The sequence below is a fragment of the Aspergillus sydowii genome (genome assembly GCF_001890705.1).
Source record: "Aspergillus sydowii CBS 593.65 unplaced genomic scaffold ASPSYscaffold_7, whole genome shotgun sequence".
Classification (NCBI taxonomy): Eukaryota; Fungi; Ascomycota; class Eurotiomycetes; order Eurotiales; family Aspergillaceae; genus Aspergillus; species Aspergillus sydowii.
In genome coordinates, this window is record NW_024467865.1 from 183863 (window position 1) to 207909 (window position 24047).

The window sequence follows — 24047 nt, forward strand, 5'->3', positions numbered from 1 at the left end:
TAATCTTTAAATCTGTGGGGCTTTTGCTAAGAGGCCTCAAGGCTAGGGTCTAAATGGTAAACCCGGGAATCTGGAGTTGCAGCAGGGGCCGTCTATGCCGTACTGCCGGTTTGGGGTTATGGGGGACTCCGGGGGACTCAGGCTAGGGCACATTGAAAGCGGTATTAGTTCAAAGAATGCCGCTCTATAAGACTTTCCTACCTCCATCTCGAACCTTCCACCCAAAGTCACCTCCTTTTTACGATTTGGTTTGTTACGGGCAACGATACTCAAAGGGCAACTTCTGTGAGACAGCAGAGCACACAGAATGTCCAACCAAGCCCCTGCGGCCACAGCCGATATCAGTCGCATCGAAGCCCCCGTTACCTGGAAAGCGTACTTGATCTGCATGTTCGCTTCCACCGGCGGACTGCTCTTTGGGTACGATTCTGGCTACATCAATGGCGTGATTGGCAACCCTATCTTCATCCGCGAAGTCGAAGGGCCATATGCTACCTCATTGACCGGGAGTCATTGTTTCTATTCTTTCCGCGGGCACCTTCTTCGGCGCCCTTCTGGCTGGAGACGTGGCTGACATGCTTGGGAGGAAATGGACCGTCGTGCTCGGAGGCAGTATCTATATCTTCGGTAGGCGCGTGGCCTTTGCTATTTTTCTTCTTCAGATCCAGATATTGACAAATAACAGGCTGCGTCCTCCAGGCTGCCATGAACGGAATCGGGCTCATCGTGGCGGGCCGTCTAATCGCTGGCGTTGGTGTTGGATTAGAGTCTGCCACGATCATCCTCTACATGTCCGAAATCTCCCCGCGAAAGATCAGAGGCGCCCTCGTCTCTGCATACGCATGGTGTTCCACAATCGGTATGCTGCTGGCCGCTTGTATCAACTACGCCTCTCAAGACCGTCGAGACTCTGGGGCATACAGGATCCCCATCTCGATCCAGTTCCTCTGGGGTCTGCTCCTCGTTGGCGGGGTGATGTGTCTCCCTGACTCTCCGCGATTTCATGTCAAGCACGGCCGCACCCAGAAAGCGCGCAAAGCGCTCTCTCGCCTGCGCGGACAACCTATCGACGCGGACTGCATCGATGTCGAACTTGCAGAGATAGTTGCCAACGAGGAATACGAGCGGTCTTTGCTACCTCCCGGCGGCTGGCTGAGCAGTTGGCTAAACTGCTTCCGTGGATCCCTGTCCAAGTCCAGTTCGAACTTGAGAAAGACAATCCTAGGCACTTCAATTCAGGTACGTGGCCGGCCCACTCGAAGAAGGCCTCTGAGACTAACGTGGATGAATAGATGATGCAACAATGGACCGGGATCAACTTCATCTTTTATTATTCGACGTCCTTCCTTCAGAGCACTGGAGCTATCGAGAATACTTTTCTAATGTCCCTCATCTTCACGCTAATCAACGTGTGCTCGACGCCCGTTTCGTTCGTGGCTGTTGAGAAGCTCGGGCGACGTCCAGTGCTGCTCTGGGGTGCAGTGGGCATGGCAATCTGCCAGCTTCTCGTAGCGGTCCTCGGCGTCACCGTTGGATTTAATCATACACACGAGGACGCTGAAGGGAAGACTGTAGCAAACAACATCTCTGCAGTCAATGCCCAGATCGCCTTCGTCGCAATATACATCTTCTTCTTTGCTTCTTGCTGGGGGGGCGTTGCGTGGGTTGTCGTTGGAGAGATTTTCCCATTGCCCATCCGGTCGCGAGGCGTTGGGCTCTCTACAGCTTCAAACTGGCTATGGAACGTAAGTCTTATCAGAGGCTGAGTGTGTGTAGATTGTACATTTTGTTTGTGCTGACTAGTGTAAAGACTATTATCGCGCTCATCACCCCGTACATGGTCAACGAGGACGAGGGCAACTTGAAGTCGCATGTTTTCTGGGTCTGGGGCGGCTTCTGCGCCTTTATAGTTGTGTATATCTATCTGCTCGTGCCAGAAACAAAGGTATTGCCCTCATAACCCTTTTGCGTCTACGACAATGGAACAAAATAAGAGGCTAATGCATTCCCCCAGGGTCTGACTCTTGAGCAAATCGACAAGATGATGGAGGAGACGACGCCGCGGACATCTGCCAGGTGGAAACCGACAACCACATTTGCTGTGGACCAGCAAACGAGGCTAGAGAAAGAACACAAAGAAGACAGTCTTCATGTTGAGGACGCGGCCTAAGTAGGCAATATTAGCACCAACCCGTTCTAAGAAGAACGATCCTGTTAGATCATACGAGAGAGAAAAGGAAATATTGGAATACCCTGTATAGAGAGGGTTATCATCAAGTATGCTTTGTCACCTGCCATGTACGGAATTCATCCCTATAGTTAATAATTGTATTGCTTATGGTAGTATAACATGTACTTTAAATAATCATGAAAGCTGTCCTTATCCTTACTCTCTTGATGCTTATAGTGGTTCTGCGCTTCTGCGGCTTCTTAAATATCAGGTGATGGTTATCCTTTTGCTAATAATGGATAATCAGTGGTGTCCGGTAGCTGGTTGATGTGTGCGTAAATACATTACTCATGGCTCAAGTCATCTACTTATATAAATAGCCCCTGGCAACCAATACGCCCCTTATCGCAGGCCTCCAGTCTAAACCCTGAAACAGTGCACGCTGACCAGCCTTTGACACATTACAATAATATGGCCTCCCGTCAAGAGCGTCTCGCGTGAAAGGCCCAAGAATGTCGTGGGTTGAGCAGGAAGATTGGGGAAAGCTGAGATGGACCGTGACAAGAAGTTCCTAGGGAACGGCAGCCGACCAGACGATCCATAGTAGGCGATGTGCTCTCCTGTTTTATGTTATTTCATGTTACTCTAGTTGGTTTTCTCACTGTATGTTGACGTTTCACTGTCTGTGTCTGCCGTCATGACGTCAAGATCTCGCTCCAAAAACGCATCATCCAGTTCAACTTCATTCTATCAAACGACTTTCAAGAATTAAATGCGCCGAATTCTTCGATATTCAACCCAACCCCGCAAAATGGTGAAAGACAGCAGCACCGTGATCAGGTTGGCGTCCCCCAGCCCAACGCCCAGTCCAAGCCATCTAACAACATCCAGCGAATTCAACGGCCTCGTCAACATGACGGCCAACGAGCTGCGCGACTGGCTCAAGGAAGAGCAATCGCAGTCATCGGGGTGGCAGAACGAGTCCGGCTCTGGTGAAACGATCGGACACGAAAGGTTCTTTCCCCTGTCTTTCCTCCATACTGTCCACGGTATACAACCCAGTACTGATAATCGTCGCATTAACACATAGCGGTCGCAAAATTGTCTCTATTCTCGAGCATAATCCCTCCAAGGAGCCGTCTGGGTACTCGGACGAGGACGTCGACCATATGCGTCGCGTCGTCTCGTATTGCAAGCGGCATCTGGCGCAGGAGGAGAAGGCGAAGCAGGATACGACGAGTAAGAGTTATCGTAGTTTGAAGAACTGGGGGCATGATGCGTTGAAGGATTGATTTACTGCGTTTTGCTGGTTTTAAATTTGATTTATGATAATAAGATACTAAGCTTCTCTTTTACTGCGAATATATGTCCTTATTCTGGATGGGTGGATGTGGTAGGCAGAGCCAAAGACAAAGAGACTAAACTGAAAGACGATCAGGCGCGCAGCGGGGAAGTTGGGAAGTTTCTTTGACTTCATCCACTTCATCACTTCATTCACCCAGTTGCCTCCTTCTGCCAGACATCTCACTCAGAATGCCATCCAACGAAGCAAACAGCGCCGAATCCGACTGGGCGATCGACCCCGCGGCCTTCGCCTTCACGCCCCGCAGCCTGCGCGTCGTGTGCATCGGCGCTGGCTTCTCGGGGCTGATCATAGCCTACAAGCTCAAGCACGAGCGACCATTGGACTACGTAGATTTCACCATCTATGAGAAGAATCCCGAAGTTGGAGGAACGTGGTACGAGAACGTTTATCCCGGGGTTGGCTGGTATGTCTTTCGCCAATTGTCTTATTACCCATTGTCTGCTCTGCATACTAATTCCTTTCGCAGTGACATTCCAATTCGTGTGTTACTATTCTTTCTCCTTCTTGTCATTTACACTGATCCGGACTGACAATATCGCTGAAGATAGCTATATCTTCCCTTTCAACCCCAATCCGAACTGGTCACAATGTTACGCCAAAGGTCCAGAGATCCAGCAGTATATCCTCGACACAGTCGAGAAATTTCAACTACGGGAGAAAATCCAGTTCAACACCAAGCTCACCAGCGCGATCTGGAATGAGAGCGAGGGGAAGTGGGAGTTGAAGCTCCAGCGCGGCGACGAGGTGCTCGCCGATAAAGCGGACATTATTCTCGATGGCAGTGGTGTCCTCAAGTATGTCCAACACTTTTCTTATTTATGTTGTACGATACTTATATTTGCAGTAACTGGACTCTCCCCAACATCAAAGGCATCGACACCTTCCAGGGCAAACTCCTCCACACAGCAAAATGGTACCATCTCCCATTCCATTCCATCGAAATGCAGACTAACAGACCAGGGACCCGGCCTACAACTGGGAAAACAAAAAGGTCGCCGTCATCGGCAACGGCTCGTCTGCACTGCAGGTTGTGCCAGCCCTCCAGCCAAAAGCCGGCAAGGTGATAAACTACATCAGGAACGCAACATGGGTCTCCGTGAATCTGGCAGGTGATATCACGAAGGACGGTATGGGGACGAACTTTGCATACACAGAGGAAGAAAAGAAGCTGTATCGTGAAGACCCGGCTGCATTTCGGGAGTATCGGAAGTACATTGAGCGGTCGTGCGTTCTTCCCAGTCCACCTATCTACTACCCTCTCATACTCGCCTCATTACCCCATTCCTGATATTGATATCTGTTTAACAGGATAAACGGCGTCTACAAAATTATGCTCTCAGGCTCTCCCGAAAACGCCTTCCTGCACAATATCGTCACAAACGTAATGCGGTCTCGACTCGCCTCAAACCCGCACCTGATCGAGAAGCTCATGCCCAGCTACGAACTCGGTTGTCGCAGGCTCAGTCCAGGCGATGGGTATCTCGAAGCGATGCAAGAGCCAAATGCGCAGTTCAATTTCGATCCTATTACGCGGATCACGCCGACCGGGATCGTGACGACGGCAGCAGAAACTGGTCAAGAGGTAGAGGAAGAGTTCGACTTGATTGTCTGCGCTACAGGCTTCAACACGTCCTTCATCCCAGCGTGGGAACTGATCGGGCGGGATAAAAGGCAATTGGCTCATGAATGGAAAGATATCCCGCAGGCGTACTTTAGTCTCTGCGCTGGGGGGATGCCGAACTACTTCATGTTCGGGGGGCCGAATGCCCCGGTTGGACATTCGTCTGTGCCTGTGATGCTGGCCTGGTCGGGAGATTATATGCTGAATTGGATTGAGAAGATTGCGACGGAGGATATCAAGTTCGTTCTCTTTACTTATCTCTCTGTTTGAGCCATAGTCTAACAATAGCTTGTAGGTCTGTGGTCGTGAAAGACTCGGTCGTTGCCGACTTCAACCGCTATGCAGTGCAGAGTCTGAAGCGCAATGTTTGGTCGAAGGGGTGCACGGGATGGTATGGCAAGAAGGACGCAACTGGGGAGGGCAAGGTCGTAACAGCGATGTATCCAGGGAGTATACTGCACTATAAAGGTATATCACACTACACAAACTGCCGCATATTTCATACTAAGAGCTGGCAGAGTTTATCAAATCGATCCGCGGCGAGCACTTCGATATTCGATACAGCAGCTCGAACCCATTCCGGTATTTGGGCAACGGGGAGCTGGAGATGGAGCGTGCAGAGGGCGGAGACCTTGCATATTATTTATAGTAGAAAGGGTATAGATGCACTAATCACTAAACCAACCAGGTATCAATCATAACTCGTAAACACAGACAAAGATAGAGATCATCACCTCCTCCACGACACCTCACTGTCCCCCGGTCTCGCCAGGGCCCTCCCACAGCGCCTCACCTGCTTATACACCAGCTCCTTGCCCAGATAATCCTGCGTGGCATCCACAATCGTCTCCATCTCACCAACAGCATCGAGTTCAATCTCCGCAAGCCCATTCGGCACATCAAACCGGAACAACCGCCCGTCATCATCCAGCTCGCTATGCTCCTGCGTGAACTTGTTCGTCTCAACCTCGGGACACACAATCGCGCACTCCCCTTTGCTCTTCCCAAACACCCCTCCTCCTGCTGCACCTCCCCCACCACCACCACGTTTAATACTCGGCAGCCCCGTCCCAATCGAAACCAGACACCGAAGCTGGCTCTCCAAACTCGTCAGCCGCCAGACATTCTTCGCCTCGATCCACACCTCGCGGATGGGATTATTCGCCTGCGCCGCGGAATCAGTGAAGCGCCGCCGCGAGGGACCAAGCGCAATCGGTTCGAACAGCGCCGCATTCGTGAACGATGCCACACCCGCTTCCCAGAGCCTCGTGGTCTTGTATAGCTCCGCGGGGCAGTACTTGCTCGGGTAGCTAGAGAGCGGAATGAGTTTCTGTGTCGATGCGTCGGTTACACAGGAGAATCTGACACGTATCAGCTGTTATCCCTCTAACCAAATAGCCGCGGGAAATCAAATAGGACAAGGAAATAAAACCGGACAAGGGGATGAAATGGACGGAATAAATGAACATACACACGACAACTCAAGTCCACATCCTGCATCAGAATCTCGCGATCTTCATACCCCATCTCGCGGAGGACACCCTTGAGCGCAACCTCCAGTTTCCGCCGGTCGTGCTTCGCCTTGCGCTTGGACATGCCGGCCATCGTCAGCGAGAGGCGCTTCTTGCGCCCGAAGACGTGCCTGCACAGCCGGCTGTACTCGGCGATGCACTGGTCAATGTCCATCTTGAGGCGGCCAAGCATGATCGCTAGCAGTCTGCGGGCGTCAGTTTTAACAGCGGATTAGGGGCCAGTATGCAAGGAAGGTAACACACCCACCGGAGCCCGTTCCCCCGATCATATCGAAAAAGTCGCACGGCTTCGGCGGGTTCTCGCGGTCGATGGCCTCCATGATGTTCTTGAGGATGTGCAGGGTCGACAGGGCGCGAACACCGCCGCCGTCCAGCGAGAGGATGTTGAGTTCGCCCTCCGCCATCAGTCCGTACTCCGTAGTGGAACTCCGTAGACTACGCAGTTTATTGCAGAATCTGGGTGAAGTGCAGATGCACTCCGGCAGTCAGTGAAATATATCTGCAGCATAGCCACGAGGAGGATGCGCGCTTTATCTGCAAGGAGTGGCAGTCACACCGCCACGTCAATTTCAATGCGATTCGTGCGTCGCGGCCCAACCTGCATTGGCGCGCTGTTTTATAATTATATCTGGCCGTGATTGGCTGCGCACTGAAAATTGTTTCCCGTCTGGAGAACGCGGCTGGTTTTTCAGTGTGACTCTTATGGGCTCCCCAACTATTTGCAGTCTGCAGTTCCCCAGGCTGTGTGGTTAAACACTTTTTATTTCTTATCCGGTGTCGCTTGTAAGACACTGCATGGAGGAAGATTCTCCGATCTAGGGGCATAGATATCGATATATTCCTTCGAAATAGTGTTGCCTAACGAACGCTTCATTGATCGCCTCATTGAGCCACACTAGATAAACTATAATGCGCACCACTGTTCTATTATTGTATCTTCTCGGCCTCACATATTCAGAGCAAAATAGGAAGACGCGAGCTTCTCGCGCGGCCAGCTCGCCATAAATCTCTCCCAGTCCATCGCGTTAACTTCGGGGTACCGGGCATTATCCGTCTGCGGTCCAAGGAGGGTTTGCCCATTAACCCAGTAGTAGTAGAAGAACCTGCATCCAGTCAGCTCAAGTAAACCATTCCCAGCTATGGCAGCACATACAAGGACATGTAGCTGTAAACATCCTGCGGATTCTTCTCTCGCAGCACATGCATAGTCTTATACAGCTCCTCCAAGGACCCGCGTCTCTCCAGTTTCACCGCGACACTGTACACCTTCTCGTACGAGGCTGCAATCTCACGAACAGTAGCACGACCTCCAAGGACTAACAGCCAACCTCGTTAGACATGCTCAACCACAACCACACAGAAAACTGATCAATGAAGCCACTTACACTTCAAAACCCCCTTGGCCGCGCGATCCAAGACCACCTGCGCCGTGTACCTCGCCGCATCATCATACGTCGTCCCCTCCATAACCTCATTCCCATCACCCCAATACCTGAAGACATTCTCCTGCGCATCCACGATTCCAAAAAACGAACTGAACACAGGCTCCATAAACCCGCCAACCAGGATATGCACCCCGTCCACCACGCCCCCCTTTTTCGAATCCAGGTATCTCTTTATATGAATCATAGGATCCTTCACAAACAACTCCCCCAGTTCCAGCTTCGTGTAGTCCAACGCCCAGTCACTCGCGACGTACCGAGCAACACCGGCCTCCTCGCAGGCGTCGATAAGCAGCTTCTGGCCCTCCACCATGAGACTGTCGTCGCCGAGGTAGCAGCACACGACGACATCGCAGGCCTGGACGAAGGTCGCAATGACGGCTTTGTCGAAGGCTTCCCCCTGGATCAATTCGACCTGGGGGTGTGACTTTATATCCGCGGGCAGTTTGGACGGGTCCCGACAGAAGCCTTTTATTGTAGGCTGGGAGGGGGAGGAGAGGAGGTGTGTGACGAGCCGCCGGGCGAATTTGCCGGTGATCCCTGCGATTCCGACTTTCATCTTGTCAAGGTTGTTGTTGTTGTTGATTTCAGCTGGTAGGAAAGGTAGAGAAGTCTTAAGATGGACGAGGTTGTTGGGGTGCATATCAACGGCGTATATATAATGTAGCCCTATTCTGGCTTGGTCAGACGCCACCATCGGTGCTTATAACACGCCCGAGCTGATTCATAGTGAAAAGAGAAAAAAATAAAAAAATAATAATAATTAACCAATTACTAATTCACATATCAAGATCAATTATTGTCGATAGAGGCACTGGCATGGAAAGTGGACCACTGCTTGTTAATCCGGGCCTTAAGTTAAGGCCGAATCCCGACTGATGATAAACAATAACATTTGGCAAGTATTCGGCAAAGTTCCTGTGTTTTCTTGATTTGCATTATTCTATATTTATTTAAAGAGTCTGCTCGTGAGGCAAACATGAAATAAAATAAAATAAAAAAGGCACTGCATATCTCCAGTCCTATCCGCCAATTCGTTCTACTCTACACCCGCTCTACTCTACAATGGCAACAATCCTCATCACAGGCGCAACTGGAAAACAAGGCGGATCGACGATAAAGAGTCTTCTCTCCCGCAATGCGCCATTCGAGATCCTCGCCGTCACCCGAAACACCTCATCCGCAGCCGCCCAGAAACTGGCCGCATTATCACCCCGTATCAAACTCGTCGAAGGTGATTTGGGAAACCCCGCTGGTATCTTTCAGAATGCGCAGCGCTTAACAAAAGCCCCGATATGGGGCGTATATAGTGTGCAGGTACCTAGCCTCCCTATACCCGACATATCTAGACACTCCCAACCCGACCAAGTCGTCAGAACTAACAACCGTGCATAGGCAGCAATCGGCAGCACCACGGAAGAAACCCAAGGCAAAGCCCTGATCGACGAGTCCATACACCAAGGCGTCAAATTCTTCGTATACAGCTCCGTCGACCGCGGCGGAGACTCGCACTCCTTCAACAACCCAACCACCATCCCACATTTCATAAAAAAACACAACATCGAGCACCACCTCGTGGACCGCACCACCCGGAACAGGAACACCAACAATTCTTCCATGGACTGGGCTATCCTGCGCCCCGTCGCGTTCTTCGAGAACCTCACACCCGATTTTTTCGGCAGGGTGTTCGCGACGTGCTTCAAGACAGCCCTCAAGGGGAAACCGCTCCAGTTCGTTGCAACCAGCGACATTGGCTTTTTCGCAGCCGACGCGTTCCTCAATCCCGATACGTACAAGGGGAAAGCCATTTCGCTTGCCGGCGACGAACTGACGTTTGAAGGGATGAGTTTGGTGTTTGAGCAGAAGACGGGACGGACACTGCCGATGGCATTTCGCCCTCTCTGCTCGCTGTTTATGGCTGCCGTGAAGGATATGGGGTATATGTTTCGGTGGTTCCACGAGCATGGGTACAAGGCTGATATATTGAAGCTGAGAGCGATGAACCCTGGCATGAAGGATTTTGCAACTTGGTTAGAGACGGAGAGTGCTTTTTCGATGACGAAATAGGCAAAAACCATGCCAGTAGGTTCCAGTAATTATAGATGTACAATAATGTTAGTTAATCTCTACCTGAACGAACTTATGCCATATCTGCTATATTAGCAATCAGCATCTTCTCCAAGCTCGACCACCCTGACGACTTGCCCATAATATTCAGCAACTCTTGTGCACGAGCATCTGGATCAATATTCAAAGTAGCTCCAGATTCACTTGGCATATTCAAAGTGGCTGGGAGCTGACGGTCAGGAAACGCCCTTTGGAGTGTACAAATAACCTCATTCCAGGTAAAGGGAGTCCCAAAGGCAAACAAGCGCTCGTTCTCGACGTCTGGATGCGTGAGACCTGCCAGATGGAGGAGGGCAACATCCTGCGTGTCCACACAGTAGGCTCCTAGAAAGGAGGTCAGTATTTGCGATCTAGATAAAGGGAGTAACTCTTGGTACCTGCTGGTATGGTATGCTGTAAAAAGGGCCAGACTTGGTCAAGCGTGTTAGAAAAGATAGCAGCCGGCCATGCAGAGGACGACGCATGTCCCTGGAATTGGGGGTCGATTGAGGCGCCGAAGCACACAGAGGGGAGAACTAAATTTTGCAATATCAGTATGGGGTTAAACATGGAACGTTGGTGTCCCCATATGCATGCGCAACCGTACCTGTATTGACCACGAACCCCGGACGGTACTCTTCAACCCACTTCCATATCGCCTGCTCTCCTAAGGTCTTGCTCGCGGCGTACAGGTCAAACCCACCTTTAGGGCCCGGGATGGAATCTTCTTTAATTCTTCTGAGAGCCTCGTCGTTCCACGTGTCGACGGTTATGTTGGCTCTTTCCGAGCTTCCATGCTCGTGGGAGGATGTAAAGACCGCCGCTTCGGACGATGAGGTATACACAAATCGCCTGATGGTCTTTTCGCCAGCTGCACTAGTCAGAATATTTCGGTTCGTGTCGACCACCTGCGAAATCAGAGCGGGTGTTTGGCCAAATATTGTCGCTATATGCGCCACCCCCCAAACACCTGGGTCGTCAGCAGAGAGTATGTATCTATGTATCCAACCGGGGAGAGTTTACCTTTAACGGCGTGGTCAAAAGCCCCTGGGCTGGTCATATCCTCGACCTGGACGAGTACAAAGCGGCCTGCTCCGTATTTACGGTCGAATAGATCTTTTATCCACCGGTTCCTCGCCAAGTTCCGCACCGTCCCGCGGACGTTATACCCATGCTGCAGGAGCTGATCTGCTGTGTGAGAAGCGACGTATCCATTAACGCCAGTCACTAGGATCCACGAGCCCTTGGGCATGACAGTGTCGAAAGTCGCTGGCGTCATTTGTGTAGATTTTGTACCAAAATCAGCATGGTTTCCATGGTTCTCAGCCCGTTTATAACTAACTATAGTTGACTAACTAATCAATCAACGTCTTACTCATCACGGGCCTTATTTAAATCCCGGGCGATAAGATTTCTTACAAACGCTCCTCTTCAATGACGTTGGGCCCGACCCAGCTTGCAAGTCTCTCCTCCACTTCGCTCTCTGCAAAGCCTTACTGGACATATGGCCAGTCCAGCACAATCCGGCCAGAATACCAACTCTCTGTCCTCCGCTGCCCCACGCAGCTGCCACCGCTGTAACCAGAAGAAAATCCGGTGCAGCAAATCGCAGCCCTGTTCCAGCTGCGTCGCGTCCAATTCCGATTGTATATTTCCGGGTCCCGGTCGCGCTCCGCGGCGCAAGAAGCGGCCGCTGAAAGCTGAGCTTGTTTCCCGCTTGAAAAGTCTGGAGCAGCAGGTTCGGGTTCTGACGACGGAGCCTGGAAATAGCACGCAACTACATGATTTCCTGCACGGCTGCGAAAGTACCGTGGAGGCGACAGCTAGTGAGGATGGAAGGTTATTAGCAGATGAGGGTTCAGCCCGTTATGTTACCCACCATGCTCTAGTTGGTCTTATGGACCAGGTCAGTAGCCCTATATTCCCTGCTAAGAATATACCCCAATGGTAACAATCGAGAGAAGATTGAACACCTCAAAGATATTGCAAACTCCCCTAGCATTCAAGATTGTGATGACTCCCATAGCCAATCCAATACCCCTAATGAGGGCTCGCCAAACGGCAACCAATTTCTGTTCGGGTACTCGTCAATGGCATCTTCCCTCGACTCCTTCCATCCCACCCCAGCACACAGGCAAATACTGTGCAAAGCATTCGAAGAAAACGTCACCCCAGTGGTGCTGATCTTCCACAAGCCAACAATCCATAAACTCATCTACAGCAGCTCCATCGACCGAGCCGCCGAAGCCGTAGTCTTCGCCATCTACTTCGCGGCAATCACCAGCATGGACCCAACGCAGTGCTTAAAGGACCTAGGCCAAGACCACTCATCGCTCATACAGCACTACCGCTTCGCCACGCAGCAAGCTCTAGCGCGTGCGAACTTTATGCAATCGCAGTCCCTCCCACTTCTTCAAGCAGCCACGCTCTTCCTGACCTGTCTCCGCCGCCCAGGGGACGCAGACTTCGTCTGGGCCATGACCGCAGCGGTGGTCCGCATGGCACAGGGCCTAGGCATCCACCGTGACGGAACCCACTTCGGGCTGAGTGCCTTGGAGACTGAAATGCGGCGCCGGCTGTGGTGGGCCATCTACCTACTGGACTCGCAGTCGTCTGAATTCCGGGGTATGGGGCCGCAAATATCAGAGGGGGGCTCTTCTTATGACACGAGATTTCTTTTGAATGTAGGCGATACGGACTTGTCGTCAGAGTTGGAGTCAGGTCGGGTTCAGCAGCAACCTCCTGAGGAGCGTGTTGGATTCACAGAGGCAACGTTCTGCCTGGTACGATGCGAAATGACCGTTCTTTATCGACAGGCTCATCTTAGCCCGGAAGCCTCGCCACTAGGAGAACGTCTTCACCGGCTAGGACAAGTCCACAGCCGGTTACAGGAACGCTATCTCCGGTTCTGCGACACCTCAGTACCTATCCAGTGGGTGACAGCGACGGTCATCCGGCTCGCACTCGCGCGATCATGGCTTCTTGCTCATATTCCCCAGGAAACAATGACAGTTGTTGAGATCGCGCCGGGGACAGGGAATCCTCTACGAGAACAGCTCCTCTCAACCGCCATCGAGGTAATAGACTTTGCATATCTCCTAGAAACAGACCCCCGGACAAGTCAATGGTCATGGCTCTTCGAGGGCTATCCGCAATGGCACGCCGTACTCGTCGTGCTCACGGAAGTCTGTGCTCGGCCGCAGTCTTCATTGACGGGCCGGGCGTGGGCTGTGACAGTCAAGGCTGTTACGCGGTGGCTTGATACTGGGTATCGGGCGGCCGGGATTACGCCGAAGATTATCTTTGGTCTGATGGAGCGTGCTGCTGCTGCACAGGGGTACATTTGGGATGGGGCGGAGAGAAAAGAAAGGTATTGATATGGTTCTGTCTGGTTCTGGGGCTGGATCCGAGATCCATTCAGTAGTAGAGAGGCCTCGGTCTCGAACATTATATTAATCAATAGCTATCCAGACGCTGGAACGGACTGTCCTTGGTGTCCTTGTACTTGAACTCCTCTTTCCACAGCTTCATCTGCATCTGCCGTATTCTGCTGGATCGAGGCTGATTCCAACTGTGGTCCTGCTGCTGGTGCTGCTGGCACCTCTACTGCTGGTAGCTCTGCCGCCGGTATCTCTGCTGCTGGTAACTCTGCTGCTGTTGTTGCTGGTACTGACCTTTCCCCCTCTCCAGCCCTCGCAGAGCTCGCATTGAAGACCTCCCCCAAAGCCCTCATCAGTTCCCTAACCCCATCCCCATCCCTCTCCGCATTCTCAAGCACAACCCTCCCCCCCAAGATATCCCCCGTCTTAACCGTCTTCCCATAAAACCTCTTATTCGCCCCGCGCCGCTCAACAAGAACCCCAGACTCAAGACTCACGCCCCCAAACAGCCCTTTCGTCTTCGCAAAGCTCATCATCTTCCCTGCCCCAGCACTGCTAACACCGCCCGTGATCTCCGCGCTCCGACCTACGGGGCCGAACGCGATACTGAGATTCCCCGAGACAGTGAGGGACCCGGACTTGGAAAATATAGACAGGGACGAGGTCGAATTGAAAATGAACACAAAGTCTGTGAGTTCGAAACCTACTTGGCCGCCGAATCCGCCGCCGAAGATACCTATAGCTGAGGGATGTGACCAGCGGCCACCACCAAAAGTAGCTGCAGCTGCAGCTGCAGCACCATCCTCAGAACAATTCGGACCATGCCCGTGTTCGTGTTCATCAGGGAGCCGCGCAATAAGCACGCCCGATCCAAAACGCGCAGACCCGAGGAACCCGGCTTTTGTCACGGTTAGAATCGCGATGCCCTATTCATAATAAGTTGTAAGCCTGAGGACGTAGTGAAATGTGCCATGAAAGGTACAACAAACAAACCTTGGCCTCCCTCAGAACACGCTCAGGCAGTTCGCGCCCCGGACTCCCGCGCCACGAGCCATTGACGAATGAGTCAAGTATCTGCGTTGCCTTTTTGCATTCGCCTGTTTCCATCAGTTTGGTCTCCTCCAAGATTGATTTGGCTGGGATCGGGTAGGTTGGGCGGGAGGTTGTGGAATAAGGGAAGGGGAGTTGAACTTACTGCCCAGAGACGCGGGCAGCGGGTTATGCATGCCCTTTGGCATGGTTGCTGCAATGCGTATCTACTACTGTACGTATTGGGGAGAGATAAGATGGCAACGGTGGCAATAATGATACTCAGGCAGGTGAGAGGTGGGAAGGTGGGAAGAGAGCTGGAGGGGAAAGGGGCAGAATCTAGACTCGACTCAGCTTAGGTATCGGCAGATCACTCTGCGCCCGCGGTCTGTGCCAGAACTGGCGTTGACGTTGACGCTGGTGGAGTTTGAGCCTCATCTACAATTACACGTTCATGTCGTCGATCTGCCAACTACTCTTGTTGCTTTCGAATTTCGATTGGCGCGTCTATTCATAGTCTGTCAAAGCACGGATCCATAGATGCTTAGCCGTGGTATTGCGCTACTACCATGGTTCACGAACTCCGTAGCCGCCAATCTAGAATACAACATGCATTGAGTGTGGGGCAACTGTATGTTGACTGCTTAACGGTCCTGTATTCAGCAAAAATGCCTATGCCTATGCAAATTATCCTAACGCCATGCCCTGCCCACCAGTACACAACAAACAAACGCCAACTAGAGCTGCAGACTCAAATGCTACATGCCAAAAGTCCATCCTCCGTTCATGCGGAGACGCTGTCGCTCCGCAACATCTTTCCGGATCTCGTCCTGCGTGAGCCCATCAGGCCCAGCCCAGTTCGCGCTACTCGTCCGCTCACGGAACTTCTTGATCCTCTTGTCCGTCTTGAACGTCTCTTCCAGCGAAAACGGTGCTATCGGTCCGAAGATGGAGTCCACCTCCATGCCTTCTTGGTCTCGGAGCAACACCTCCAGCTCCTTCGGCTGCGCCCAGTTGGGGACTGGGAGCATTTCGGCCTCCGAATCCTCGTCCTCGCTATCAGTCGCAATTTCAGGAAGGTTGATGTTCTCCCCATTGGGATAATTAGGCGACGGCTTCGGCGCTTTGCTGGAGCTGGCGCCTGGTGTGCGATGGGCTTGGGATGGGCCGGCAGCATTGGAAGACTCTGCAAAAGGGATCTTGCCACTAGCATACTTGGCCATGTCCATCGGGTGTCCTGGTCTCTGGGGCTGGCCGGTCTTGAAGATCGAGGATCCTGGCTGGGCATTCTGCCCATTCCCATACATGGAGGGCTTCTTAGCCGGTTCCTGAACGAGTCAGTATGCATCACAAGTTTGCGTTCTACGGCCACGTACCTTGCGAATGTTCGACTGGCGAATCGGCGGCGCCATTGTCGGCCGCATCGCCGCATGGTTTTCTTCATCGTCTGTCCTCCTCCGCTTAGTTTCGCCAGAAGGCTGCATTGCACCAGGTTTAGCCGTTGCAGCGCGGTGGCTTGCCTGCTCCTCCTCCAGTCCTCTCTTGGGCGGTTTGGCCGGATTGGGTGCAGGTGGGTTGATTGTTCGGCCAAGGACCGATCCCAATCGCGAGGTTGGACGACCGGGTCCGGCAGTCTCGCGTTGAGACGCCTGAGAAGCGGTCTTGTCCGAATGGCTCGGTCCCTACATAAATTAGCATCGTTCTGATACAAAGAAAAATGGAAAAACATACCGTCTCCGGCTGCTGGCTGCCCTGCCTCTCAAGTCGTCGCGCGTTTTCCAATCGCCGCTTCTCAATCGCCTGCATCTGAGCTGTCTTCTTGGGGTCTTCAGCTTGCCGCTCGCGGCGCTCGGCTTCAGCTCGGCTTTGCTGAGCCACTCGCTTGCGCTCCATTTCTCGTCGCTGCTCCTCCTTGCGCCGCGCCTCACGCTCTTCTTGTTCCCGCTTCCTTTCACTCGCAAGCTGAGCTTTCCGCTGCGTCTGCGTCTGGCTCGAGACAGAGCTCTTGAAGCTGCTGTTTGATGAGGCAGTGTGGAGTGATTGGTTGCTGGCCTTCTTCTTCAAGGACGCCGCTTTCGTTGTAGACGGGGTTGGGACCGGTGCTGGTATACTTGACTCGCTAGTAGAGGCCATGGAGGAAGCTAAAGGCATTTGGCGGGAAAGGGCACTGCCGACCCGAATCGAAACGGGCTGTGGTTTTGGCTTTTGCTGGGGTTCGCGGGTGGGCTTTGTCGGGCGGCGGTCGTTTTGTCTTGTTGATTGAGGTGCTGAGGGTTGAGCGGCAGCCTTCGGAGCAGCTTCGACAGGTGGCTCGGGGTCTTTGGAAGATTTCATCTGGGTTGCTCGGCTGGGGCTCGAGGGGAGCGTAGGGTAAGTAGCCGGTCCGCGCGCTTCAGATTCTGTACGCGCCCGCTCTCTTGTTGCCTTTTGTTGCGTTGTCCGTAGTTTCTCCTCCTGTCGCGTCCTCTCTGCAAGCTCCTCCTCTTCCGCTCGTTTTCGCTCATCAATTTCCTGCTGCTTGCGCTTTTCTTCTCGCTCAGTGGAGCTTCGTGTTCGGCGTCCCTCCTGTCGAAGGGGGCTATGAGCCGATAAAGGTCGCTGGATAGTTCGTTCAGTAGCCGTATGCGGGCGTTGGAGTTGTGTCCTAGGTTCGTCCGGTGAAGAGGCCTCTTGTCGGGCAGCGGCTGACACGCCTCCAGAGCTCGTGAAAAGCCCTTTAGCGGATCTCACAATCGACTGAAGTCTAGACTTGGAGGCACTCAATGGGCCATCTTGACGATTGGGGGAGCCGATCGGTGTCGTTGTCATGTTGTTGTCAATGTTGACGGACGCGCTCTTCTGGTGGCCGAACCGCTGCGGTGAGGAGAAAGCCGGAGTAGCAGCTTTTCCACGCGGAATTTCTGATGTTTGTCTAACGTGGGTTCTCGTTGTTTTTTGGGTCGCCGCGCTCTTGAGGGGAGAAGATGGTTGTTCAGGAGCATCGCTTGTTGGAGGCTCGGATGGCTTGCTCGTCATCGCTTTGGTTGTCGAAGGATACGGCTGGAACGGTGAGCTCATCGGTTTTACCCAGTCTTCCTCCGCGTTGGGAGTAGATCGCGGGGGAGTGTTCTCTCTCTGTTTAGAGCTGGATGCTTCCGGTTTGGCCTCTGGCTGTGTTGCAGGGAGCTCAGGATATGATACAGGCGCTGACGACAAATTTGCAACTGAAGGGATTGACTTCGTCGGCCGCGAAGGTTGCATTTTTCCGAGCATGCTAATCTTCTCGTGCAGCCGCTGAGTTGACGATTTGTTATGAAGCTTGGTCGCCTTTGAATCGACGTCCGATTCTTCATTGGTGGTAGGTTTACTCTCGTCGACATCCATCATCTCAGTTTGCGGGTTCTCATCAACAGCCTGAGTCATTCGATGCCCAGTCTGACGGCCGAAATAATTCGAGCTGGTCGCAGTATTTGGCTTAATGGAGTCAAGGTTGCTTGTCCTGGAAAGCCTTGAACCACCAAGAGGTTTGGAGCCAAGCGGTTCCCGGGCAGGGAGAGACGCAAAACTAAGGCTGCTCTTGCGGATCGGCGGTCGCTCCGGGGAATCAGTATCCGATGGCGAGCCAATATCGTCTAAATTGTCGAGAGCCAATTCATCCTTCTCGGGCTCGTTCCTCTCAGGCTCCTTGTCCTCTTCATGTGAGAGACGCTGGGCACTGGTGGTTTTAACTGGTGACGGCTCAGCATCATTAACTGGTATGTCGGCCTCCTTTCCATCCGGCGCACTTGCTGCCTCGGGCTCGTCGGCAGGCCTGTCTTCCATGATCGCATCTTCTTTTGGTTCATCATTCTTAGCTGGTTCCGCGACATTTGTGTCTTCTTTGCGAGTTCGTTTTGGCGAATCTATGTTCATTGGTTCAACAGTGTCGCCACGATGGCGCACATCCTCGCGCGCTGAGTGGAATGAGGCATCGGTTGTGCGGCGGCCAACAGATGAACGACGCGCATCTCCATTGGCTGTGATGGGCTCAGCGTCGAAAGGTTGTGTGGACAATTGCGACTCGGGTGCGACTTGTGTAAGAACCACCTCGTCGCCATCGTCGTCATTATCATCGTGCATTCCATGGTATCCAGAGTCGGTGTTGTATTGTGAGAAAGAATTGATGTTTTGGGGCAATTCAGGGTACCGAGGTTGAGTAGGTTCTGTCGCTTTGCTTTTCCCTTGTTTTGAAGTAGGCGCTGATGGGACATTAATAGCCTTCGTGGGCGAACGTTGCACGGCGGGGCTCGGGGAAAATTTGGCGTCCGCTCGGTTCTTCTTCACGGATGAGAATATCTCGCTCAGAGGCTGTGGTGGTCAATAAGGGGTGATAAAACCATAGAAGAGAGCAACAAACCACGCGGTTTTCTGTCGGGTCACGCTTCCGCAATGTGCGAGGAGTCTTGCCTTTTAATTTCCCAGGCGTTTTGAAGGCATCTGTGAAGTTACTGCGGGTATGTTAATTATGTCAAAGCTCAGCTCCCGACCGTGAGAGACCACGTACAATTGGTTGTTTGAGAAGATCTCGCCCATATGTTCGTTCAACCATTCCATCTCATAGCGCACAGGAAACTCGATTTCTTCCATCTCCTGATCCACCAGCTGCGTGCAGTTCTCTTTTTCGGTGGAAATCCAGGCTGCAGAACCAACCGGCTTCTGCGCCCTCGCGCCCGCTGCGGCCATGGCGATGTAAACAAAGGCAGCCGGGAGCTGCAGTCGCGTCGAAGAGGGGGTAGGTTGGGAACTAATTAGCTAAGGTTAAAGAAACTCATCTATTGAATCTATACTCGAGGATAAATCATCGAAACTCGGTGGTGCGCGGCTGGTGTCGGTGGTTGACTCGGAGATTGAGGTCGACGTAGCTGCGGGAGACTCAAAACATCGGCTACGCGTCCCTCCGCCAGAGCACGTGATATAGTTTCCCGAATCTTCAGGCAGAAACCTCGTCACTAGGCAAACATTGACCCCGCGAATCCAGATAAAAGAAAAGAAGGATAGATAGTTACTTATAAATATCCCAGTATCTGATAAATTTATGGGCTCGCCGTCTTTAATCGTTCAAAATAACATATTGGCATGTTGTAAGTACCAAATCCACTGGTTAGCATGAACAAAATATATAATAATAGATGCAAGTGGAACCGAAGTAACAAGCGTTACTGCTACAAAATATGCTGTTTATGATTATTTTCACGGCACACTGAATGTAAACACCTCTTGAATAGTAGGGGTTTACAGTATTATACGAGCTTGCAGCATCGTCAACCGAAGGGAATCTGGTCCCAGGCCCGCCAGCGTCTAACCAGTATTTACATCCAACTTGGACAGCCGTAGCTCTTAACAACCAATCTAGCGTTCCAAGTTCATACCTGCAATTTATTTTTGCAATTGATGTTGTATAGTATAGTTGAAGATCGAGGCGATCAGCTGACTAGACTCGTCAAGCGGCAAAGTTAATTACGGACAGCTTCGGACGTTGGATTTAAGCTCAAATGCTTCTAAGCTTCTATTTCGGGGTGCAACTTAAACAAGCTGGAGGCGCGGGCAGGGCGGATTTCTATACATCCATACTACAGAGTACCATGCAAGGAATAATAAACAGTTGTTGTAGGAATGGGCTAAAAAGGGTCGGAATGAGGTCAGGGAGCGATCACATGCCGAATGGTCTGGCCCGACTGACGTGGGAATCAAGTCATCCATGACAGAGCGTCTGTCCACAATAGTAATGGGTTTGGGAGCGACCGGAGTAGGAAACTAGGTAGAAGAGCAAAGAGTGGAAGCGCTTATTTGGTTGTGTTCTCATTGCTGGACGGTGGAACCTACAGACTCCAGAGTCGGAGCCCAAGTGGAAGCACAGCACACGACTCGCTTGTCAATTGCATCACCCGTTCCGATCCCTATCTTTTCTCTCGCTCCCCTTCCCTGTCCTGCTGCGACTTCCCCCCTCCTCATCTCCATCGCTCTCCTGCATCTTTCATCGCTTTCACCCCCTCTTTGACCGCTGTCATTGAATTAACCGCATCTTCGTCGTCCGTCATCCTCCTGGACTCTTATCAGCTCAGAAAAAGCTTTGTTTGTTTGGGACCTTGAGCTTCCGCACAGACACCACAGCCATGGCCGACAACGCTGGCCAAGTCAAGTATCCCGATACGGGTTCCAGTAAGGTAAGGGACGTCTCTATCCTCTTCAGAAGTGAATTGAAGCTGATTTTCTTTTCTACGAAGTAATATCATTGCCTAACGACGATCCCGAATACTCTCCCATGAAAAGTTACACAAACTGATTATTTTCTGCTCCCTCAGAAACCCAGGATCCGATAACAAATGGTACTGCAACCACGCTCTCGAACTCTGGCAGAATTACTGACGCGCCGTTAGGTCCGCTCGCTGATGGCATCAAATCCGAGGCCTCCCGCACGGGACAAGAATTTCGCGACTTGAAGAGCTCGAAAGTGGTTCCTTCGACCACCACAGCCACCGGCCAGCCTCTGACCTGTGTGTAATTACAATCGGATGCCGACCGGAATGACTTTACTAACCGTGCCCAGACTACCACTCCCTGCTATACAGTCTTCTCAGCGTAAGTAACCAAAGCCGACTGTAACTTCCGAGAAATAGTCACTAACCGAGGCTTGCAAATGTCAGTGGGAACAACCTCGTGCCACCGCCGCTTCCTTTGCTAGTGTTGTTGTTTTTATTTTCGCGGCGCGTTATCTTCCTCTTCTCCGCTGGCTTTTCAAATTCCTTTACTTGGCTCTCGGATGTAAGTTTGAAAATATCTGTGGTGGAGGAACACCGCTAACGGATATCTAGCCATGGCTGCACTTGAAATTGGTGGCAGACTAGTGTTGTCACAAGGTCTCGCCAGCTCATTCCGTCCTCGTAAATACTATACCCTTCCCAAGGAAACCATTGAAGCTGTGTTGGAGGACTTTGAGCAGCTCGTCGACTTCGTCCTCATCGAGTTCCAGCGCATCCTCTTTGCGGAGAACGCTGTTCACACCGTGGCTGTGAGTCAAACACAAACTACCCACTTTGATGTTATAGAATTTGAGTCTTAACTCGATGTCTAGGGATTTTCCGCGGCCTTCTCTGCCTACTGGTTGATCAAGATTCTTCCCTTCTGGGGTCTGTCTCTTTTGGCCGTCACCATCGCTTACCTAGGACCCCTTGTTTACATGAACAACCGTGAGCTCATTGATGCTCAGATTGAGCATGCTCAGCAGCTAGTCAACTCTCAAGCACACCAGCTGAAGGGCCTGGCGGAAGAGCGCACTTCCCATGCCACCGGACTGGTGAAGCAGTATGTTGGAGACTATAGCAACAGGGCTCAGGAGTACATTGGCAACCGTCGCTCCACTTCTCCCGAGGTTGTCAAAGCTCCCATCGCCGTCCCGCCCCCGGCCGCAGCAGTAAAGAAGGAGGCCGAGCCTGAGCCCCTTATCAAGACCTCTGATTTCCCCGACGCCCCCAGGGACGAGCCGGTGGCGCAATCCATTGAGAAGCCTCAGTCCGAGACGAAGCCTCTTGTGGCTGCTTAAACAAGCGTCTACCAACCTCATTGGTCCACAGTTTACCCAGTATCGCGGTCGGCCGATCCGTATTGGAAACAGCACTGCTTTGGTTCAATATCCAGATACCTAGAGACCCAGTCTTGCGCACCGACGCACTGATGAGACCACTTGACGTGGAAGGGACCTCAGATGGCAAGCTTGGCCTGTACATGATGAGATGGTACGAATTCTGAAAACTTTCAATTCTAACCCCCATTTCGCCCTTTTTTTTTTTTTTCCCCGACTTGTTCACGTTCTATCTTCGCTTCGACTTGTTTCTTGTTGTTATTCTTTGTTACTCATTACTCTTTTCACCTTTTCTTCATAGTATAGAGTTTGATTTAATTCTCAGACGTTGAACGCTGCTGTACAATATGCCCAGTGCACGTGATTCTCCTAGGGTTCGTAGCAGGGAATAGCGGACACTGTCGCCTAGCAAAGGTCCATGACCCCTGACATTGGTCTCGAGGACCAGGCTGTCCAACGTAAAGGGACGTTTCTTCACTACGAGTAATGTTTGTTTCACCACCGAATTACACAACCGGCGGCGATGATCCACCTCTATCTTGTGTGATGCTCCTAGGTTCAAGCAATGAGACAGGCGAATGATCGAGCACTGGACCCGAGCGCTGGCATGCTCCAGAGACGGGTTGCCGGCCTATTCCCCTTACCCCAGATAGATCGAGCGCGGTGGTACAAGTGTTCCCGGGATGTTTTACAATGCCGTTGGAAACAGGGATCACCCGGGCGAGAAATGACCGGGGAGCCAGACCGTCTCAGCTCGGTCAACGGTCCGGCGTCGAGCGAAATGAAGGACCGCGGTGTTTGTCCTGTTTGCACTGCGCTCCCTCTGTATGCTGTCCTCACTGAGGGCTTCCTCACTCACCGTCTCTCTTCTCCTGCAGAACAGACGCAGCAGAAACGTCAACTCATCGCGTCCTGTGGGATTTTGTCTCCCCTTCTGCACCCCGTACTGATCAGCCTTGCGCCCAACTCCACCGCAGCTCTCACGGCACTCCTGTTTTCTGAGTTTACTTGGGAGCGCCCAGTGCTTAGCCATTTTCAGCTCAATGGCTCGCCATTAGGAAGCTTTGCAAGCCGCTGACGCGATACCTTTGCGTTTCTAGACGTTCCAATGTGTCTCAACCGGTTTGTCACTCGGCTTAGTGGTAGCCAACAACTCGTGGGTGTTGTCTCGCACCTCCTTTAAGAGCTCGCGTTTTTTCGATTTCTTTTCCTTCACTCTCTCCGTCGTTTAGGTTTTTGCCAGAGAGTCAAATTCAGTCTTGCAAGACACCTCCAGTTAACTCTCCAGGGTGTTGTGGAGGCACATCTCCTCATAAGCCAGGTAGCATGGCCAAAAGCTATAATGGACCGCTCGAATGAAAACCGAATCCACCCCCAGAAAGTATACAGATATGAAGGTGCAATCAACCAATGGTAGCAAACAACTTCTGTATGCTGAAATCAACCACTTTGGTCAGGCTGCAGAGAAGTCTGCGTGGAAGGTTCTCTTTGACACCCTCATCCACTTGGACGGTTGCATTCTAGCTCCACTATATCAACATCGCCACCTGTGCCATTAATGACCAGGCGCAACTCATACGGCGGTCCGTCGGAGCTGAGAAACATGGCTAACGCGGGTGTGACGGTTGAGCGAGTGAGGCTGGAGCCTACCCATCCATTCGCTATGTCGCCTGACGACAGGAGGTGAAGCTCATGATAGATTCTATACCACTCTAGGCGTACTTTGGATGTAACAGATTGTCGCCCGGATAACTGGCTGAGCAAACTCTTCGTTTGTTTCCTTCCTACTACGCACTTTCAGGGG

The 24047-nt window shown here is 52.0% G+C and overlaps 12 protein-coding genes across 12 annotated transcripts; 7 read left to right on the forward strand and 5 right to left on the reverse strand.

The window, feature by feature from the left end:
• Positions 1-307: 307 nt before the first annotated feature.
• On the forward strand, positions 308-2237 carry ASPSYDRAFT_79565 (sugar porter family MFS transporter; the record flags this gene model as incomplete). Its single annotated transcript, XM_040851007.1, has 6 exons — positions 308-509; positions 565-627; positions 686-1239; positions 1293-1745; positions 1811-1945; positions 2015-2237. The coding sequence occupies 6 exons, from the start codon at positions 308-310 to the stop codon at positions 2168-2170; spliced, it is 1563 nt and encodes a 520-aa protein (XP_040701151.1). The 3' UTR covers positions 2171-2237.
• Positions 2238-2956: 719 nt separating this feature from the next.
• On the forward strand, positions 2957-3530 carry ASPSYDRAFT_46494 (DUF3140 domain-containing protein). Its single transcript, XM_040847245.1, has 3 exons — positions 2957-3010; positions 3062-3184; positions 3261-3530. Exons 1-3 carry the CDS (start codon positions 2982-2984, stop codon positions 3460-3462), a joined length of 354 nt encoding a protein of 117 aa, XP_040701152.1. The 5' UTR covers positions 2957-2981; the 3' UTR covers positions 3463-3530.
• A 127-nt stretch (positions 3531-3657) lies between these two features.
• On the forward strand, positions 3658-6231 carry ASPSYDRAFT_46495 (flavin-containing monooxygenase). Its single transcript, XM_040847246.1, has 8 exons — positions 3658-3939; positions 4003-4016; positions 4081-4330; positions 4381-4449; positions 4497-4760; positions 4845-5396; positions 5453-5625; positions 5676-6231. The coding sequence occupies exons 1-8, from the start codon at positions 3704-3706 to the stop codon at positions 5804-5806; spliced, it is 1689 nt and encodes a 562-aa protein (XP_040701153.1). The 5' UTR covers positions 3658-3703; the 3' UTR covers positions 5807-6231.
• ASPSYDRAFT_46496 (uncharacterized protein) lies at positions 5573-7018 on the reverse strand. The gene is made up of 4 exons (XM_040847247.1): positions 6933-7018; positions 6629-6874; positions 5676-6518; positions 5573-5625 (listed from the first exon to the last, which is right to left on the reverse strand). Exons 1-3 carry the CDS (start codon positions 7007-7009, stop codon positions 5888-5890), a joined length of 954 nt encoding a protein of 317 aa, XP_040701154.1. The 5' UTR covers positions 7010-7018; the 3' UTR covers positions 5573-5625; positions 5676-5887.
• A 617-nt stretch (positions 7019-7635) lies between these two features.
• On the reverse strand, positions 7636-8690 carry ASPSYDRAFT_154719 (NmrA-like family protein; the record flags this gene model as incomplete). Its single annotated transcript, XM_040842392.1, has 3 exons — positions 7636-7792; positions 7843-8005; positions 8075-8690. 3 exons carry the CDS (start codon positions 8688-8690, stop codon positions 7636-7638), a joined length of 936 nt encoding a protein of 311 aa, XP_040701155.1.
• A 506-nt stretch (positions 8691-9196) lies between these two features.
• Positions 9197-10198, forward strand: ASPSYDRAFT_154577 (uncharacterized protein; the record flags this gene model as incomplete). The annotated part of the gene is made up of 3 exons (XM_040842381.1): positions 9197-9292; positions 9326-9448; positions 9527-10198. The coding sequence occupies 3 exons, from the start codon at positions 9197-9199 to the stop codon at positions 10196-10198; spliced, it is 891 nt and encodes a 296-aa protein (XP_040701156.1).
• A 73-nt stretch (positions 10199-10271) lies between these two features.
• On the reverse strand, positions 10272-11516 carry ASPSYDRAFT_154282 (uncharacterized protein; the record flags this gene model as incomplete). The annotated part of the gene is made up of 4 exons (XM_040842352.1): positions 10272-10579; positions 10636-10773; positions 10845-11207; positions 11261-11516. 4 exons carry the CDS (start codon positions 11514-11516, stop codon positions 10272-10274), a joined length of 1065 nt encoding a protein of 354 aa, XP_040701157.1.
• Positions 11517-12094: 578 nt separating this feature from the next.
• Positions 12095-13657, forward strand: ASPSYDRAFT_1051796 (fungal specific transcription factor domain-containing protein). Its single transcript, XM_040839828.1, has 2 exons — positions 12095-12143; positions 12218-13657. The coding sequence occupies exon 2, from the start codon at positions 12328-12330 to the stop codon at positions 13612-13614; it is 1287 nt and encodes a 428-aa protein (XP_040701158.1). The 5' UTR covers positions 12095-12143; positions 12218-12327; the 3' UTR covers positions 13615-13657.
• Positions 13658-13700: 43 nt separating this feature from the next.
• ASPSYDRAFT_154359 (uncharacterized protein) lies at positions 13701-14843 on the reverse strand (the record flags this gene model as incomplete). The annotated part of the gene is made up of 3 exons (XM_040842364.1): positions 13701-14543; positions 14611-14714; positions 14813-14843. The coding sequence occupies 3 exons, from the start codon at positions 14841-14843 to the stop codon at positions 13701-13703; spliced, it is 978 nt and encodes a 325-aa protein (XP_040701159.1).
• A 289-nt stretch (positions 14844-15132) lies between these two features.
• Positions 15133-19712, reverse strand: ASPSYDRAFT_46503 (uncharacterized protein). The gene is made up of 5 exons (XM_040847249.1): positions 19169-19712; positions 19022-19112; positions 16378-18972; positions 16023-16328; positions 15133-15974 (listed from the first exon to the last, which is right to left on the reverse strand). The coding sequence occupies exons 1-5, from the start codon at positions 19345-19347 to the stop codon at positions 15405-15407; spliced, it is 3741 nt and encodes a 1246-aa protein (XP_040701160.1). The 5' UTR covers positions 19348-19712; the 3' UTR covers positions 15133-15404.
• Positions 19713-20572: 860 nt separating this feature from the next.
• ASPSYDRAFT_1051036 (uncharacterized protein) lies at positions 20573-22506 on the forward strand. The gene is made up of 7 exons (XM_040839826.1): positions 20573-20823; positions 20967-20990; positions 21042-21158; positions 21212-21243; positions 21309-21426; positions 21477-21673; positions 21737-22506. The coding sequence occupies exons 1-7, from the start codon at positions 20778-20780 to the stop codon at positions 22202-22204; spliced, it is 1002 nt and encodes a 333-aa protein (XP_040701161.1). The 5' UTR covers positions 20573-20777; the 3' UTR covers positions 22205-22506.
• ASPSYDRAFT_1051037 (uncharacterized protein) lies at positions 22507-23460 on the forward strand. Its single transcript, XM_040839827.1, has one exon. The coding sequence runs from the start codon at positions 22809-22811 to the stop codon at positions 23319-23321; it is 513 nt and encodes a 170-aa protein (XP_040701162.1). The 5' UTR covers positions 22507-22808; the 3' UTR covers positions 23322-23460.
• Positions 23461-24047: the final 587 nt, after the last annotated feature.

Bases quoted from the DNA above. Each gene is read 5' to 3' on its own strand.
- ASPSYDRAFT_46494 (XM_040847245.1), top strand. From the start codon at position 2,982: ATGGTGAAAGACAGCAGCACCGTGATCAG. The intron at 3,011-3,061 runs GTTGGCGTCCCC...AACAACATCCAG, and splicing joins GACAGCAGCACCGTGATCAG to CGAATTCAACGGCCTCGTCA. The intron at 3,185-3,260 runs GTTCTTTCCCCT...ATTAACACATAG, and splicing joins GAAACGATCGGACACGAAAG to CGGTCGCAAAATTGTCTCTA.
- ASPSYDRAFT_46495 (XM_040847246.1), top strand. From the start codon at position 3,704: ATGCCATCCAACGAAGCAAACAGCGCCGAATCCGACTGGGCGATCGAC. The intron at 5,397-5,452 runs GTTCGTTCTCTT...AATAGCTTGTAG, and splicing joins ATTGCGACGGAGGATATCAA to GTCTGTGGTCGTGAAAGACT. The intron at 5,626-5,675 runs GTATATCACACT...AAGAGCTGGCAG, and splicing joins GAGTATACTGCACTATAAAG to AGTTTATCAAATCGATCCGC.
- ASPSYDRAFT_46496 (XM_040847247.1), bottom strand. From the start codon at position 7,009: ATGGAGGCCATCGACCGCGAGAACCCGCCGAAGCCGTGCGACTTTTTC. The intron at 6,875-6,932 runs GTGTGTTACCTT...TGACGCCCGCAG, and splicing joins GGGGGAACGGGCTCCGGTGG to ACTGCTAGCGATCATGCTTG. The intron at 6,519-6,628 runs GTATGTTCATTT...GATACGTGTCAG, and splicing joins GTGGACTTGAGTTGTCGTGT to ATTCTCCTGTGTAACCGACG.
- ASPSYDRAFT_1051796 (XM_040839828.1), top strand. From the start codon at position 12,328: ATGGCATCTTCCCTCGACTCCTTCCATCCCACCCCAGCACACAGGCAA.
- ASPSYDRAFT_46503 (XM_040847249.1), bottom strand. From the start codon at position 19,347: ATGGCCGCAGCGGGCGCGAGGGCGCAGAAGCCGGTTGGTTCTGCAGCC. The intron at 18,973-19,021 runs GTTTGTTGCTCT...TGACCACCACAG, and splicing joins ACCCGACAGAAAACCGCGTG to CCTCTGAGCGAGATATTCTC. The intron at 15,975-16,022 runs GTACGTGGCCGT...TGACTCGTTCAG, and splicing joins GCCAGTCGAACATTCGCAAG to GAACCGGCTAAGAAGCCCTC.
- ASPSYDRAFT_1051036 (XM_040839826.1), top strand. From the start codon at position 20,778: ATGGCCGACAACGCTGGCCAAGTCAAGTATCCCGATACGGGTTCCA. The intron at 20,991-21,041 runs GTACTGCAACCA...ACGCGCCGTTAG, and splicing joins CCAGGATCCGATAACAAATG to GTCCGCTCGCTGATGGCATC. The intron at 21,427-21,476 runs GTAAGTTTGAAA...ACGGATATCTAG, and splicing joins CCTTTACTTGGCTCTCGGAT to CCATGGCTGCACTTGAAATT.
- ASPSYDRAFT_1051037 (XM_040839827.1), top strand. From the start codon at position 22,809: ATGAGACAGGCGAATGATCGAGCACTGGACCCGAGCGCTGGCATGCTC.